Source organism: Bidens hawaiensis, unplaced genomic scaffold (assembly GCF_021521415.1).
Source record: "Bidens hawaiensis isolate Kalapana, Puna unplaced genomic scaffold, B.hawaiensis_p1.1 tig00035845_1, whole genome shotgun sequence".
NCBI lineage: Eukaryota > Viridiplantae > Streptophyta > Magnoliopsida > Asterales > Asteraceae > Bidens > Bidens hawaiensis.
In genome coordinates, this window is record NW_027496223.1 from 1 (window position 1) to 17,464 (window position 17,464).

General features: G+C 35.3%; 1 protein-coding gene and 2 pseudogenes across 2 annotated transcripts; all 3 read left to right on the forward strand.

Annotated features, from left to right (window-relative positions):
• Positions 1-21: 21 nt before the first annotated feature.
• On the forward strand, positions 22-3,781 carry LOC143587714 (plasma membrane ATPase 2-like; annotated as a pseudogene). Its single transcript, XR_013144953.1, has 10 exons — positions 22-163; positions 702-866; positions 969-1,207; positions 1,288-1,320; positions 1,414-1,495; positions 1,577-1,737; positions 2,319-2,505; positions 2,992-3,174; positions 3,263-3,441; positions 3,511-3,781. The product of XR_013144953.1 is annotated as a plasma membrane ATPase 2-like (transcript).
• Positions 3,782-5,591: 1,810 nt separating this feature from the next.
• LOC143587717 ((-)-isopiperitenol/(-)-carveol dehydrogenase, mitochondrial-like) lies at positions 5,592-6,447 on the forward strand. Its single transcript, XM_077068925.1, has one exon. The coding sequence runs from the start codon at positions 5,597-5,599 to the stop codon at positions 6,419-6,421; it is 825 nt and encodes a 274-aa protein (XP_076925040.1). The 5' UTR covers positions 5,592-5,596; the 3' UTR covers positions 6,422-6,447.
• An 8,253-nt stretch (positions 6,448-14,700) lies between these two features.
• Positions 14,701-16,824, forward strand: LOC143587718 (hypersensitive-induced response protein 1-like; annotated as a pseudogene).
• The last annotated feature ends 640 nt before the right edge of the window (positions 16,825-17,464 follow it).

Genomic DNA, 17,464 nt, shown 5'->3' on the forward strand with positions numbered 1-17,464 from the left:
TTGTTTTTGTGAAAATAGGAAGTTCCCGAGGGGCGGAAAGAGAGCCCTGGCGGGCCGTGGCAGTTTATTGGGCTAATGCCACTCTTTGACCCGCCACGTCATGACAGTGCTGAGACAATTCGGAGGGCGTTGAATCTTGGCGTGAATGTTAAGATGATTACAGGTGCTTTTTGTTTAGAAGCTTTTGTTTTGACTTTTTGAGGTCAAACATATTGTTATAAATAATCAATAAATATGGTTTCTTAGTCAAGAAATTGACAAGGATAAGTGGACAACAAGCGTGATGAAAGTATTCACAAATTGGTAAAGTTTTGGTTTAATTTGTTGGAAAATCGGTTTCAATGTTGGTTTTGAATGGTATTAGGTTTGACCTCAAAAAGTCAAGCTATTTTTTGCAAGAGAGTTAGCAATAGTACTTCCGACTGTTCCACTTATGTTGTTTTGACTTGTTTCTAAAATACAAGAGGTATCATTAATGTCAAATATATAATCAACGAAAAGTAAACGGGTAAAACTTTGTACAAACTCCTAATTTTTATACAAAATTTACAATTTTTGTTATTTTCTTAATCATATCTAACACGTGAATTATCGATAAAAAGATTGATGAAAAAGTGCTCAAGCACTAAAAAAGTAACCCGGTTTGACCCGTTAACCCGGTCAACCTCCCGCCAAATACTAAGTTTTCCATCTTTTAACAGGTGATCAGCTGGCAATCGGGAAAGAAACCGGAAGGCGTCTCGGTATGGGAACCAACATGTATCCATCCTCAGCTTTGCTCGGTCAAAACAAAGATGAGTCGATCGCGGCGTTACCCATCGATGAACTTATTGAGAAAGCCGATGGTTTTGCCGGTGTTTTCCCGGGTACGTATATTCCACTTAAGTTGACGAATATAAAAACTATATAACATATTTAATATTATACATAATAACAATGGTGTACATAACCTTGTGATATTGTTTCAGAGCACAAATACGAGATAGTAAAACGTTTACAAGCAAGGAAACACATATGCGGAATGACTGGAGACGGTGTAAATGACGCTCCTGCTCTCAAAAAAGCTGATATTGGAATTGCGGTGGCGGATGCAACCGATGCAGCCCGTAGTGCTTCCGACATTGTCCTTACTGAGCCTGGGCTAAGCGTCATCATCAGCGCTGTTTTGACCAGTCGGGCCATCTTCCAAAGGATGAAAAACTACACGGTTTGACCCGACCTCTTAAGCCTTCTCTGGCTCGTTTTAAAACATTTGTTTTAGGCTTAACCGTATTTGTTTTTTGGCAGATTTATGCAGTTTCAATCACCATCCGTATTGTGGTAGGTTATATAGTATTATCTCATGAATTTAATGTTTTTGTGTGTAATATTGATATTTTTAACTTTATTATTAATATTATTTTCGTGTGTCAGCTCGGTTTTATGCTGCTGGCTTTGATTTGGAAGTTTGACTTCCCGCCTTTCATGGTGCTTATCATCGCAATCCTGAATGATGGTTCGTGTTTTTTTATCTCTTCTCAAATCCATTTTGTTAGATAAAAGATATTATAATAATAATAATAATATTTCATTTCAGGAACCATAATGACTATATCAAAGGATAGAGTGAAGCCATCGCCTCTTCCCGATAGCTGGAAACTGGCTGAGATTTTCACTACGGGGGTGGTTCTTGGTAGTTATTTGGCCATGATGACAGTTATATTTTTCTGGGCCGCTTATAAAACAGACTTCTTTCCGGTATGTACATTTATGATCTCAACTCGTTTTGAGCTCTGTTTTTGAAGCTCGAGCTTGGTCTCGGCTTGTTTATTATTCTTTAATTAATTTATATACATTTATAATATCTATTTTTTATATATTTTAAATTATAAATCATTTATGTAACATAGTATTTTTTAGTTTTTTTTATCATAATTTTACATATAATAATAATTATTATTATCTAAATGCATATTAATATATTAAATAAAAGTTACATAAATAATTGCCTCGTTTAGGCTCGTGAGCCAACTCGATATTTGAAAATCGGGCACGGGATATTTTATTAAATAAGCTTATTTTTAGGCTTGAGTCCAGTTCGATTCGAACTTTTAGTGAACCGATCTCGATTAGCTTACGAGCATCTTGGCTTTTATTATATACACCGCTACCTGGCTCGAAACACTTAAAAAAACAACGGTTATAGAAGCGGAAACCTATAAAAAATGACACGGCATGAGTTGTCAACTCGTTATGTCAACACTTACATCGGCTTCTATGTGTACAGATTACACACTCTGACATGTCATACTTATTTATTTTTATTAATGTGTCTCCAGCGTACATTTGGCGTGCCAACACTCGAAAAAAACCGCTCACGATGACTTCCGGAAGCTGGCGTCAGCAATATACCTCCAAGTCAGCACAATCAGTCAAGCTCTTATTTTCGTAACGAGATCTAGAAGCTGGTCATTTGTGGAACGCCCCGGTTGGCTGCTTGTTATCGCTTTTGCGATTGCCCAATTGGTATATTAATATTTCCATGTTTTATGATGTATATATGTGTGAACCCTCGGGTGGGCAAAAGTGAAATTGCACTAATTTTGACGTTATTTTACTAATCTCGTGAAAATAACGTTAAAAGTGACGGACGGTTAATCAGGCATCATGTAGTGGCGTTGATAGCTGAAAGATAAGGGTACATGCACCGATCAGCCGGTGTCCCGATGATTGAGTGCTATGTGCCTTATGTCCAAGGCTTGATGCAAAACTACTATCGAGCCGGGGGTCTCACCGGAAGCAGCCTCTCTATCCCTATGGGGTAGAGGTAAGGCTGCCTACATCTTACCCTCCTCAGACCCTACCATAGCTTTGCTATTGGTGGGATATACTGAGTACGATGATGATGATGATGATATTTCCATGTTTTTATTTTTAAATAACCATGCATAAAATAATAATAATAATAATAATAATAACAATAATAATATCATTGTTTTCGATTTGTACCAGATTGCTACTTTAATCGCGGTTTATGCCAACTGGAGCTTTGCGGCCGTAGAAGGAATCGGGTGGGGATGGGCGGGAGTCATATGGCTCTACAATATTGTATTCTATTTCCCGCTCGATCTCATCAAGTTCTTTATCCGATACGCGCTTAGCGGGCGGGCCTGGGACCTTGTTATCGAGAACAGGGTATGTAAATATGCGCCGAGTATGTAAACTTCGGTGAAAATGTTTTGTTTTGCCTAATGATATTTTTTATTTTTTTGGGTTTTTTAAGATTGCGTTCACGAGACAAAAGGACTTTGGAAAGGAGCAGCGTGAGCTTCAATGGGCCCACGCGCAACGTACCCTTCACGGACTTGAAGTTCCCGACACTAAAATGTTTGATAACCGTACCAATGTCTCTGAACTTAATCAAATGGCAGAAGAAGCTAAACGAAGGGCTGAAATCGCAAGGTATGGCCAAAATAATATTATTATATTTTCAGAATATTATTTTGTGAATGATGTTTGGGTTTTTGTTAGGTTGCGAGAATTGCACACGTTGAAGGGTCACGTGGAGTCGGTGGTAAGACTGAAGGGTCTTGACATAGAGACGATCCAGCAAGCGTACACCGTGTGAGAAGAAGTTGGCTAATTATGGAACAGTCGTTTTTTTGGTTTTATATTTTATTTTATTTTGTGTCGTGTTGGCTCGTGATCCCACGCACTTGTGAACTGGGAAAACGAGAACCCGTAATATGTTGTGCATATGGCTTTGGCTTCGTACTTAAGAGTAGATGTGACAATTTTGACGCATTTATGAGAAAATCATATGGGGTTTGTGTTTTAATTTAAACGGGCCAAATTTGAAAATCCGAGGCTGTTAAGAGATATTTTCGGCTAGTTGGCGGGTCACACAACCCATGTGTTTCTGTTTGATGACAAGGTCCACAGCATGTTCACCTCATTGATGATTCTCATAAATGGTACCATAACTATCAAACTTGATAAACATATATACATAGTGTATACATTATTGTAAACAAAGTTGTTTTATTAATCATCTAAATATTTAGCCATATATGAACTGACAAAAAACACTTCATGTTAGGAATATAAATAGAGTAATTCGACGGTAACGAGTGCAACAATTAGGTTAAAAAATCGACTTTTGATCGAGTGGGTAATAGAATCGGCCTAGATCCTATATATGGTGCGTTGAATTTGGTTTGGTTAGACAATGGTGAATTCGGATCGGTTCGGAGTACAAAAAAGTTTCAAATTGGAATAATATGATCCGAACTAACTGAATAACTGTTATCAGAACCAATAAAGACCCCTGATCAATAACGCTTATAAAAAAAAAGTTACAAATGTTCCCATTACCATCTTTGCACGTTAATCCAACACCATTAATACGTTTGCTCACAAACTTTTAACACGCAACAATAAGACATGAAGCGCTAACTGTATAGTATGTAACATTAATGCTACATTTTGCGTTGATTGATAACCCTCTATTTTCTCAAAAATGAAGAAAACTAGGAAAGGAAGCATTCCCGGCTTTAGGTTACTAGTTAAATGCTCGTTCTAGGGTAATAACTAACACGTACTCTTAATGAGAGAAGAAGACAAACTAAGAGGAGAAAGTAATATATATTTTTATGTGTAGGTATGTTTTATGTCCCTCGTTATGGTGTGAACGAGGGTTCATATGGAGTGCGGAGGCACGGGGCCCAAACCTCCGGCCATGTATGCTTTGATCTTTCTTATTAAAGTTTTGACCCTCTATTATGTTAGTTGATTAACAAGTAAAAAGAAGAAAAGGCATATTTCTCACATGAAATTTTGATCTGTGTTAGTGTGAAGAAGATGATGCTTATAATAGGGGTAATTAGGCATTTGAATACGTAAATGTCTATGTTAGGTCCGGAGTAAATTAGGGTGTGGTGTAATAAAGTATTTTTTTTAAGTCCCTTTAATAATAACACAAATAAATAATAATATTATTACAATTAATAGTTTACCGTAAAGCTTTTAGAACTTTATTTTTTTATTTGTTTTGTATGTTTTTGTTTATTTAGGGGCATTGGGCGTTCTCCTCATTCTTCATCGTTCTCCACCATTCCATTATTTAATAACCACGCAATTCTCCTCGTTTCATGATTAAGATACTAAAATGGTATATAGAGGGATAAAGTTCAAATGAGGTCATTCTTAACTTTAGATGCCACGTAGGAATAAGCTGTATACAAGAGGTGGGCAAATAAATCCTAACCGAAACAGATCATAACCTGGTAAAAAAATCGGTTTCAACCTGAATCGAAACTGATCATAAACCGATTTTAACTTTCGTTGACCAAACCAAAACAGTTACCAATTTGTGAACCTCTACTGTATACTCACCGGTCTAAGCTTGATAATTATATCCTAGCAAACAAAGTAAAAACCTTAATTATTTTTTAAATACCAATTAATCTTAACTCGACTTTTGTTATATTATTTGTCAACACGTAACAGCAAGTCTTTTGTTATTGCATGCATGTAGGACCATAACACTTGTTATTAAACTTCTTATTTCATATTCAGTTCAAATAAAATTTCGTAACATATTATTATTATAATAACAATGACAGAACTAAATAACCATAACACACCACCGTTAACACTCAACGGCAAAATAACAATAATCACCGGCGGCGCAAGCGGCATCGGCGAAGCCACGGCTCGGCTCTTCGCCCGCCACGGCGCCACCGTCGTCATCGCCGACATCCAAGACGTCCAAGGCCGACTCGTAGCCGATTCCATCGGCTCAAGCCGATGCACTTACTTCCACTGCGACATCTCCGACGAACAACAAGTCATCTCCGCCGTCAACTTCACCGTCAAATCTCACGGCAGACTTGACGTCATCTTCTGCAACGCCGGTATCGTCAGCACGTCTAAACAAACCGTTCTCGATCTGGACTTGAACCAACTCGACGCGCTGTATAACGTCAACGCGCGTGGAACGGCCGCGTGCGTGAAGCACGCGGCGCGTGCGATGGTGGAGAGACGCGTCAGAGGGAGTATAATATGTACGGCGAGCGTGGCGGCGAGTAGAGGCGCGTGTGTGCGCACGGACTACGTGATGACGAAGCACGCGGTGTTAGGGTTGGTGCGGTCGGCGAGTAAGCAGCTTGGAGTGTACGGGATACGAGTGAACAGCGTGTCGCCGTCGGCGGTGGTGACGCCGTTGTCGCGGCGGTCGCCGGCGGCGGCGAAGAAGACGATGGAGTTGTATGAGGCGTTGTCGAGTTTGAAGGGGAAGGAATTGTGTGTGGAGGATGTAGCTGAAGCGGTGGTGTTCCTCGCCTCGGACGGTTCGGGGTTTATTACGGGGCATGATCTGGCAGTCGATGGTGGGTTGACGAAATTGCCGGATGTCGAGGATATGGTTATGTATAATTGTTGATGCTAAGGGTACTTACGTGCTCACGCGATGTTTTATTTTAGTTTAATAAATGACAGAATTACAAATTTTGTCCTTTAAAAAAAGCCATATAACGGTTCGTGTCCTTTTTTTAGTTTCTTTGCAGGCGGTGTCTTTTAAACATTTTTTTCCTACACGTTATGTCCTTTACGCTAACTGGGTTAGAAAAACTCAGTTAAATACTCTCACGTGAGGCGCATGTAAGGGTATTTTGGTCTTTTCAACGAAGTAGTTCAATAATATTTAATAATTAATATTTATAAAATAAACTCTCTCCCTCCAACCCATCTTCATCTCATCTCCAATTCATCTTCATCTTCATCTTCATTCCACCTCCAAACTCTTTTTCTTCCACCACTCTCCCGGCCACCATCACCACCGCCACCACCTGCAACATGTGTCACCATCACCATCTCCAAACTCTTTCTTTATCTCCATTCCACCTCCAACATGTGTCACCATCTCCCATCTCTATGACCGCCGCCATTAGATCCGACCACCCTGCAACACCAAACGTCTTAGATCCAAACTCCGACAAACCCAGGTCCGACGAACCAGACCCAGATCCGACGAACCCAGATCCAAACTCCGACGAACCCAGATCCGGCCACCTCCAACCCATCCACCACCACCGGATCCGGCCACCTCCAACCCATCCACCGCCACTGTTTTGAATAGCCATGGCAGATCTAGCGAACAAGAAAAAAACATCCCAGATCTAGCGAACAAGAAGAAGGATGGTTGTTGTTGTGGATGAGAAGAGACGGCGACAGTGTGGACGGCGACGGCGGCGAGGATGATTAGGATGAGTAGAGTGGCGGTTGTTGTGATTCCAGTGGTGGTGGTGAGTCCGGCGGGTTGTTTAGAGTGGATTTTCTCAGCCTGTGATGGAGAATTGGTTGGTGAGATTGGATGAATAATGTTTAGGGTTGATAATGGTGTGTGGATAGAGATTGATGATGGTGATTGAAGAAGGTGTAGTTATGTTATTATTATTGTTATTATTATTAATATGATTATATGAATTTGTTTTGAAAAGACTAATATGCCCTCACATGCGTCTTACGTGAGGGTATTTGACTGAGTTTTTTTAACCCAGTTAGCGTAAAGGACGTAACGTGTAGGAAAAAAATGTTTAAAGGACACCGTCTGCAAAAAAACTAAAAAAAAGACACAAACCGTAATTTGGTTTTTTTTTAAATGACAAAATTTGTAATTCTGTCTTAATAAATTAAAGATGTTACATTGTTACGTCCAAACTGGACGGACCAAATAATAAGACGGACAAGTAAAATTGATAAAGTGCGTAACGGGCTAAGGCCGAGCCAAGCAAGTTACGTGCAAGGCGACTTCAAGAATATTATGTTATTATTAGTGTGGAGTTTATAATATAATGAGACCTGCAAGGCGACTTCCGGAATATTATATTATTGAGACCTAAGCATAAACGACATGGGTTAGTATTATTCGCAACAAATAGGGGCAGATCTAGAAACTTTTGTGACCGAAGGGCACAAATTAAGTCTGGTCAAAATAGGCCGGGTCAAAATAAATCGGGTTAAATGAGTTAGTCAAAATGCTTATTCACTTAAACGAATAAAACCGCGTGACATTGTTTTACTTTAGGGCCGATCAAACTATAAGGTTGTTAATATCAATTCAATTGGTTAGTTATGTGAACATTTTAATTTATTATGTGATGAGTGTTGCGGTGCCTTAGGAGACTTGTATAACAATTAACAGCAATGGAAACTTGGAATAATAGGCTAAATTATTATTGCTGCCAGCTGGGCTTACTTATGGTAATGGGCTTGTAGCTATGCATGAGTTGATGATATTGGGCTGTGTGTATTAAAAAGATGGGCTGAGCATTCACCTCTTGGCCGAATTTATATTTGATGTGAGATGGTGGTTAACGCATTGATACACGTTACACAATACTTATCAGAAATGGACGGTGAGCATAGGCCCACCCTATAGATAAGGTAGTGCGTCTCTGATAAAAAACTATGATAGTGACTAGTCCGGAACGAGATCACTAATTGCCCATGCAAGTCAATTGTAAGGCTATGTGTAGTGGAGGGGCTACAAATAGGGGCGAATTGTGACACGTGGTGCCCAGTAAGCAAATTGTGAGAATTTGTTTTTGGGGTGTAATAGTGTAGGGGCTACAAATTGGGCCCAAATTATCTTTTCTATTATTTTCTCTTTATAATTAAACTAATCAAATAAAAACCAATTTCTTCAAATAATTAAATAAAAATGCATTAAAATTAAAAAGAAATACAAAAAAAAATACATAACTAAAAATATAAAAAAACATATAGCTCGGTTGGCGTACATGTTTAGGTTCGGGTCGGGAAATTGAAACGGATAGCTTGGTTGGTTTAGGTTCATCGGGTTCCATTGTAAGTTCACGTTCGGTTGGTTTTGCGAACCATGATGTTGACCGAAAGGAGGGAATGGGTGGTTCGGTTGGTTCGGGTTGTTTCTAGGATTCATTTTGCATATACATATATACACACACAACATATATACATATACATATACATATATATACACACACAACATATATACATATACATATATATATATAGCACACACAACATATATACATATACATATACATATACATATACATATACATATACACACACACATACATATAATATAATAATAATAATATTTCTTCTTCTTCTTCCACGGCGATAAAAACACCCCGCCCCCGCCCCTTTTCGCCCAAAAATCGCCCGGGGGGCCGTGTTCGCGCCCCTTCGCGCTCAAAATCGCCCAAATCCACGCCCCATTACACATAGCCTAATAAGGTAATTACAGCTACTTATTCTAGCTCGATTCCTTTATTCATTTACTCCTTAAAACAAAGTTACTTATTCTCACACCGAAGGATGCTTGGAGAAGAGACCCTCTCTTTCTTCGATGAGCCTAACTGGTGTTCTTTTTTTTGCAGGTAAACTCTCGTCGTTCTTGGATCCATCCCAACCATGAGCTGACATAATTCAATATCTTTGGTGGAGCTAATTCTTGAAGCTTTACCCGTTTTTCATATTTGACATAAATACTCGGTCGGTTAAGTTATGAGATAAGAGAACATATCCTTTTGTAGATTATAAAAAAGAACGAATTGAAAATAAATTCGAACACAACTCGTTCAAAATAAACATGTTTATGAGTTTTACCCAAATCTAGCATTCTAGCTAGACTTTGTTTAGATAATACTAAAACCTACATGATTTTTATAAACTTGTGAGGTGTTAGAAATTCTCATCCGGGTTCCATGTGTTTATTTAAAGGGTAAAAACTTTTTATTGTAGATATGATATGAAAAAGATTGTCAGAAGTTGCGATTAAGCACCATGTCCATGCTATAAAATCCAAATTGTTATAATTGTATTATTTGTTTTCGTATATCAACAACAATGGAATTCTTTTTAACGGTCATTTGAATAATTGATAATGACACCGACCCGTATATAAATAAAAGTTATTAAACTAGTTTTTTGTGTACTTTCAATTATTTTTAATAATGTATCCGAAACATTTTCATTTATTTTTATTTTATTAAGATTGAAAAATAAATAGTTTATTTTGTTTGGTGCGTTTTCGCAACATATAGATTTCACCACTAAGACCGAACCATCCGACCTAAAACCGAATTAACTTCACCGCTAAAACCGAACCTAACAAAAAACTGATGGATTCGTTGGCTCTTTTAGAAAACCAAAATTAGTTGGTTGGTTATAGCAATTAGTAATTCACATTTACATAACTGACAAAATCAAACCAACCCACTATTTAATAAACACGGTTAAATGACCTAGCCTACTACCTTTAACCATTCCATAACCAAGATTTTGTGGAAGTTTTACAAATGTCAAACGATAAAGCTCAAATTATTCAAGCCTAAATTTCTTAGTAAAAATTTATTAGGCAATAAAAAATTTTCAAGCCCAAACTTCCAGCCAATTTACATTATTTTGTGCTATTTTGGTTAGGTCACAAACATTTAACGACCAATTCTACTTCATGGTTAACCGATCTATAATCAAACTAAATCAACTTGTAAAACCGATTAACCATACTCTTCCATATGTATAAAAATATAAGTAGGGTGAGGATGATTACAAGTTTACAACACACTGTATTATGTAAACACTTAACATAAAACTTTAAACTGTTTTAACTTATTTATTCCGGTTAATACTTCCAATTTTTTTGTTTATTAAATAAAATACGTATCTATCTACTCTAATAAAAGCCTACAATTTTTGCCACTTATCAATCTCATAGCCTTCATCACCTTTTTTCAACCAATTTTCATATATGCCCCTTAATTTTTTAAATCACTTCAATATATGACATTATAATTATATGTTTATTCCAACTAAATCCATTACTACATATAATAAAAATTCTTCATATGGATTGACAAGAGACGATTAGTGAATTTTGAAGTGTTAATTAAAGTGTTTATTATGGTTTATATTCAAAATAATAAACAATAAACATTCGATTCATAATATGTGGAATGAGAACAATCGACTTGGACTAAATCATGATAACATTAGCGGCTAAGGCTTAGCTTTTAATACCTAAAAACACATATGTTTTTAAAACTAAAAGTTTTCGGGTTGACTCGAAACCTAGAATCAGACCCAAGAACCAACCCGAATTACTTCGGTTCAGGTTCGAGTTAGTATTTTCTTGGGTTCGAGTTTCTCGGGTTAGGTTAGTTTGGGTTCAGGTTCGGGTTTTCATGGGTTGGGTTTCAGGTTACAAGTAAAAGTGACAGCCCTACTTTCAATTATTATAAATAAGAATCACTACATTCACTTTATGCAACTTTAAATATTCTAATATTCTTTTAACTCAGAATAATCACTACTATTTGATCATGGTTTTAATGTTAGTATGCATTTATCATTTTTATGATAATTACATTCATATGAAATAAACAAACTATTTTTTTATATTTAAATTTTCGGTTTTTATGTTGCTTGATTATATAATTTTTAATTGTAAAATATAAAGTCAATTAAAAATTTGTCATACACAAAATATTAATGATAACAAATTTATCATGACCAATAAATTTCAAATTGTAAAGATTCTAAAAATGATTATATCATCAAAGTTCAGGTATATGGTTTTTGGGATAATCATGTTTTTCATTAGATAAACATGAGCAGATGTTCTCAAATGACATCATATTAACTGATTAAAACTTATGATATTTATGTGTATTTATATTTTTTTATTAGTATCATGGATATATAATATCATTTATTTAGAGTTGGTATGTATTTGAAGAACTTTTTTTGTTACACGGATAACTATATATGGCTATATCTAGAGTTATAAGCACGCCTGTATGTTACCTTATTAAGAGTTACAAGCAAACATGGATTAAAATTTTTTATTTTTGATAAAAAATGTATACCTACTAATACAATAACAAATGTAGTGTAAAAGGAAGTTTTAACAAATTTGTAACATATTTGTGTAATCTTAGTTATGTAATTTCTGTTATTTTAATTTAATGGTAATTGTATTAACAATATATAATCAATTTGTTGACTGTATTTCACTTAATGGTTAAAGTTTAAAATTTTCAACAATTGTCCGTGTAATACACAGGCTTCAAACTAGTATTACGCATATCAGAAACCAAGCGAACAATTAAACCAATTAGTTAGTGTATTTTTACTTCTAAATTTATAAAGTACAGTAATAAATAATCATGACATTTATAACATTCTATTCTATTCAATTTTTTCTATAAATCAAAAGAATTTGATCTTTCCTTAAAAGAAAGGAATTTTGGATTTTAATAATCCATATTAAATGGTATTGGCCGATAATAATTTCTATTCGTTTTATCCCCACTGGCGGTCCCAAATTCAAAAAAGTTGGCCCCCAATGGTCCCCTGTTAAAAATGACTTAACGGCGTTATAGTTTTTTTCTGAATTTCAAACAAATGTTTTAGGGCTTTTGATCGTTTGGAGGATACGAGTTGATTGGTGTAAAATGTAGCTCAAAACAATGATCAAAACGACTCGATTTTGGTTAACTGTAAGTTCAAACACCCGAATTGAAGCTTTGTTTCGTCATTTTGAAGCACTATTTCAAACTAAGTTTTACACCAATCGACTCGTGTACTCCTAATGATTAAAAGCCCTAAAAATTGGTTTGAAATTCAGATAAAACTATAACGCCGTTAAGTCATTTTTAACGGGGAACCATTGGGGGCCAACTTTTTTAAATTTGGGACCGCCAGTGGCAATAAAACGAATAGGGATTATTATCGGCCAATATCATTTAAGGGTAAAGTTAAAATACAAAGGACAACAAAAATGAGAAGTGTGAGAAGGAATCCAGTCCATTGATTTTAGATTTGAATGGCTGAGATTAATTTAATAAATAAAAATTGTTGAAAAGAGCATGAAGGTAATAACCCATCTTTGTTGACTTTCTCTCTCCACATGCAAGGCACATGTCAATTCCCCCAGCATTTTAAAATGTCAATAACTTTTTCATACGACATTATTTTTTAAAAAAAATTCACCATAATAATAAGCGTTTTTTTAGATTTAATATGAGTATCATATTGTTATATAAAAATAAAAAAAATAATGGGTTTTTTAATTGTGTTTTTTTGTTGTTCATTGTGTCATTGTGTAATATGTTGTTTCCATTGTGTTTTACGTTTCAAGTCATTGTGTTATACGTATTCACCATTGTGTCTTATGTTTTAGGTCATTGTGTTATACGTATTCACCATTGTGTCTTACGTTTTAGGTCATTGTGTTGTACGTATTCACCATTGTGTTTTACGTTTCAAGTTATTATGTAACATGTATTAAGCATTGTGTTTTATGTATTAGATAAAAAGACACAATGGTGTGCGAAAAGACACAATGGTGAAAAAAGACACAATGATAAGCGAAAAGACATAATGATGTGAGAAAAGACACAATGACGAAAAAAGACACAATGGTGTGCGAAAAGACACAATGATAAGCGAAAAGACACAATGGTGTGCGAAAAGACATAATGACGAAAAAAGACACAACGATAAGCGAAAAGACACAATGGTGTGCGAAAAGACACAATGACGAAAAAAGACACAATGATAACACAATGGTGTGCGAAAAGACACAATGACGAAAAAAGACAAAATGATAAGCGAAAAGACACAATGGTATGCGAAAAGACACAATGACGAAAAAAGACACAATGATAAGCGAAAAGACACAATGGTGTGCGAAAAGACACAATGACGAAAAAAGACACAATGGTGTGCGAAAAGACACAATGACGAAAAAAGACACAATGATAAGAGAAAATACACAGTGGTGTGCGAAAAGACACAATGAGGAAAAAAACACAATGATAATCGAAAAGACACAATGGTGTGCGAAAAGACACAATGACTTGATTTTTGTTTTAAATTTTATATAACAAAAATCATATTCATATTAAAGATAAAAAAACGATTGTTATTATTATGATTTTTTTTAAAAAAAAAAATATCATACGAAAAAGTTATAAACGTTCTAAAATGATGGGGTATTAACATGTGTCTTGCATGTGGAGAGAGAAAATGTGTACAATTACCTCTATACACTTTTTCTTTTGGTCCCCATTTGACACATGTCAATTATTTATGGCTTCTCACACTTCTTATTTTATTACCCTTTGTAGAATAACTTGACACTATCATTTAACAGGGATTATTAAAATCCAATATTTCTAAAAGAAAGATCTACAAATACCTTCTCCACGGTAAACCCTCTCACTCTTTTCTTGTCAATTTTATTTTGATTTCTTATATATTGTTTTCATAATCTTCTTTTATTTTAATGTTATGTACTTTTGAGTGATCACATATTTGGCTTATTGAATACTATCACTCGATTTTCTATGAAACATTATGTGTGATTTTGTTAACATGGATCATTCGTTTTGTGTCCTATTAGTATTCCATCGTTTCAATTTGGATTCCTATATAGCCCGAAATCATGTAATGACTGGCAGACCTGAGATTTTTTTTTTCATGGGGGGCCACGGGTGGCTTAACTAAAATTTGATGAGGGGTGATCAAGATTTTAACGTATAAATAACACTAACTTTTTTTCTTTTTTTTTTTAATGTTTTTGGAAATGTCTATGTGAATTAAGACGGCATTGATATAGTGTCTTTTTGAATTGGTTCCGGATATATATATATATATATATATATCATGGGAAACTTATTCTGTTTGGCTCAAGTACATCAATCCAATGTAGCCATCAAGGAGAATTTCGGAAAGTTTGACGACGTTCTTGAGCCAGGCTGTCATTGTGTGCCTTGAATATTCTGAAGGCGGATTGCTGGATACCAAGCCCGGCTCCGAAAAAGCAAAAAAATTTTTGGGCCGAAGGCGAAATTTTTTTGGGGCCTTGATTAAAAATGAGTATTTTGTTGGTTTAAACAATTAAATTTTTATATAGGTTTACTTGGTCAAAATTTGGATTGTGTAAAATTTTTTTTGTATAAAATAAGATTAAACATGTCTCAAATGAAACTTGAACCCGTAACTTTTTGATTGAGAGTAATACCCATTTGCCACTAGACCATGCTAGTGGTCATATAATTAAGTTTAAACATTAACTATACATATTGTTTTTAATAAAAATAAATAATTTTTTTAAATAAAAATTTCGGGCCTAACAGGGTGTCGGCCCTATGGCCGTCGACCACCCCGCCACCCCTATGGGCCGGCCCTGCTGGATACCTTACACTAAGGATTCGGCAGTTAGATGTCAAGTGCGAGACCAAAACAAAGGTCTGTTCAATAAGACGTGTGTGTTTGTTCCGCAACTAATAGTAATATACTTGTGTTGTTTTTCAGGACAATGTTTTGTAAATATTGTAGCTTCGATACAATATCTTGCTCTGGCTGATAAAGCGAGGGACGCATTTTACAGACTCAGCAACACAAAGGAACAAATCCAGGCTTATGTTTTTGATGATAAAAACGTTCAACAATTTTTTTTTTAAATTTTTATTTGCTGTTGGTGTTGTTACCTTAACATGAATATTTGTTCTCTACTTCTAGTTATACGAGCTAGTGTTCCAAAGCTTAAGCTTGATGATGTTTTTGAGCAAAGGAATGAAATTGCTAAGGCTGTTGAACAAGAACTTGAAAAGGTACGTAACGTAACGGGATTCGTTATATGATCGAATATGAAAGGTCGAATCTTGATCTAATTGTGAAATGGTAACCATGTTTTAATATTTTTCTAATAAAAACGTGGAACCTTGATTTAATTAAATGGTAACCAGGTTCCAATATTTTTTAATAAACTAATAAACTCACATACTTTTTTTCTACTGTAAAAAATCATTAAAGTTTCAATATTGTTTTATAGTTGTGAAATTTTCATAACTATTTAATTTGAACGAGTAGAACAATTATAATGGTACTCGTACTTTTTTCATATTTTTTTCCGTTTAAGTCACTTAAGTTTTAACATTTATAAAAAGTCACAACATTGGAACAATATTGAAACTTGAGTGGTTTTGAAGTTAGAAAAAAGTTTGAATGACTTTAGTGGAACGAGTACTATTAGGTGACATAGTTCCTTAATCTCTCTTCGGTTTTGCTTTTGTTTATGGGCAATGTCTACATATGGTTACGAGATTGTTCAAACTTTGATCGTTGACATAGAACCAGACGAGCAAGTGAAAAAGGCAATGAATGAGATAAACGCAGGTAAAATATGCCTTTAATACATAAAACCACACTCCAAATCATACTTATCAAAAGTAAAAAGATACTGAAATAATATTATTTTTGTAAAACTTATTTAAGTAAAAATTACACCGATGGCCCCTGTGGTATGACCAAAATAGTTTGGTTCTTGGAGTGAATAAATGTTAGTTAACATTTATGTTGAGTCTTAAGAAATGACCAAAATACCCTTAGTATTAAACAAAATATTTGAAGTAAAACGGCCCCGTTTTGCAGCTGCAAGGCTGAGGACGGCGGCTACTGACAAAGCGGAGGCTGATAAAATTCTCCAAATCAAGAGAGCCGAGGGTGAGGCCGAGTCAAAGTACCTGTCGGGTTTGGGTGTGGCTCGCCAAAGACAAGCCATAGTAGCTAAGAGATAGCGTGTTGGGGTTCGCAGTCAACGTGCCTGGAACGAAGGCTAAAGACGTGATGGACATGGTTCTAGTGACTCAGTATTTTGACACCATGAAAGAAATCGGTTCTGCATCCAAGACATCTGCCGTGTTCATCCCTCATGGACCGGGTGCGGTTCGTGATGTGGCTACTCAGATTCGTGATGGTCTTCTTCAGGGCAATGCTGCTAGTTGAGTTTTATTGCATTTTTGCTTTTTATTTTACTAGTTTTCTAGATATAATCTTTTAATTAATAAAGTAGTGACTTAAGCAAGACAGATTCACCAAACAAAAGATCTCATAAATCTTAAACTTTGAACGGTTAAAACATGACCACATAAATTAAGATCTTGATGAAAGCATGACTATACACATTTATAATTGTATATATACTAGCTGTCTTAATTTGTTTAGTTCTAATTTTTTTATGCTTGAAAAATACAAAGCTTAACAGCCATTTTCATCTAAGGACCATACATAGAGAACACAAAATATGATCTCCTAAGTCGTACAGCTAAACAAATGAGTATCACTAACAGATGATTCCGTTGATGTAGTGGGCAACTGACGAGAATTTGTCGGTATTTTATTATTATTAATTTTAACTTTGGCTTCCATCCGTAATTACTGATGATTGCAACAATATGAGCATGTCTGGGATTTAATTTGAAAAATGTTTATTAGCTTATTCAAAATGTCATGATTTGAGGTTTTTGAAAAACTGTTTTTTAACCCTTTTCAAAAAAACTAAAATAAAAAATATTTTTGTGATTGGGAAACACATTTTAACTTATTGACTTTTTGTAAACACCAATAAGCTAATAAGCATTTTCAA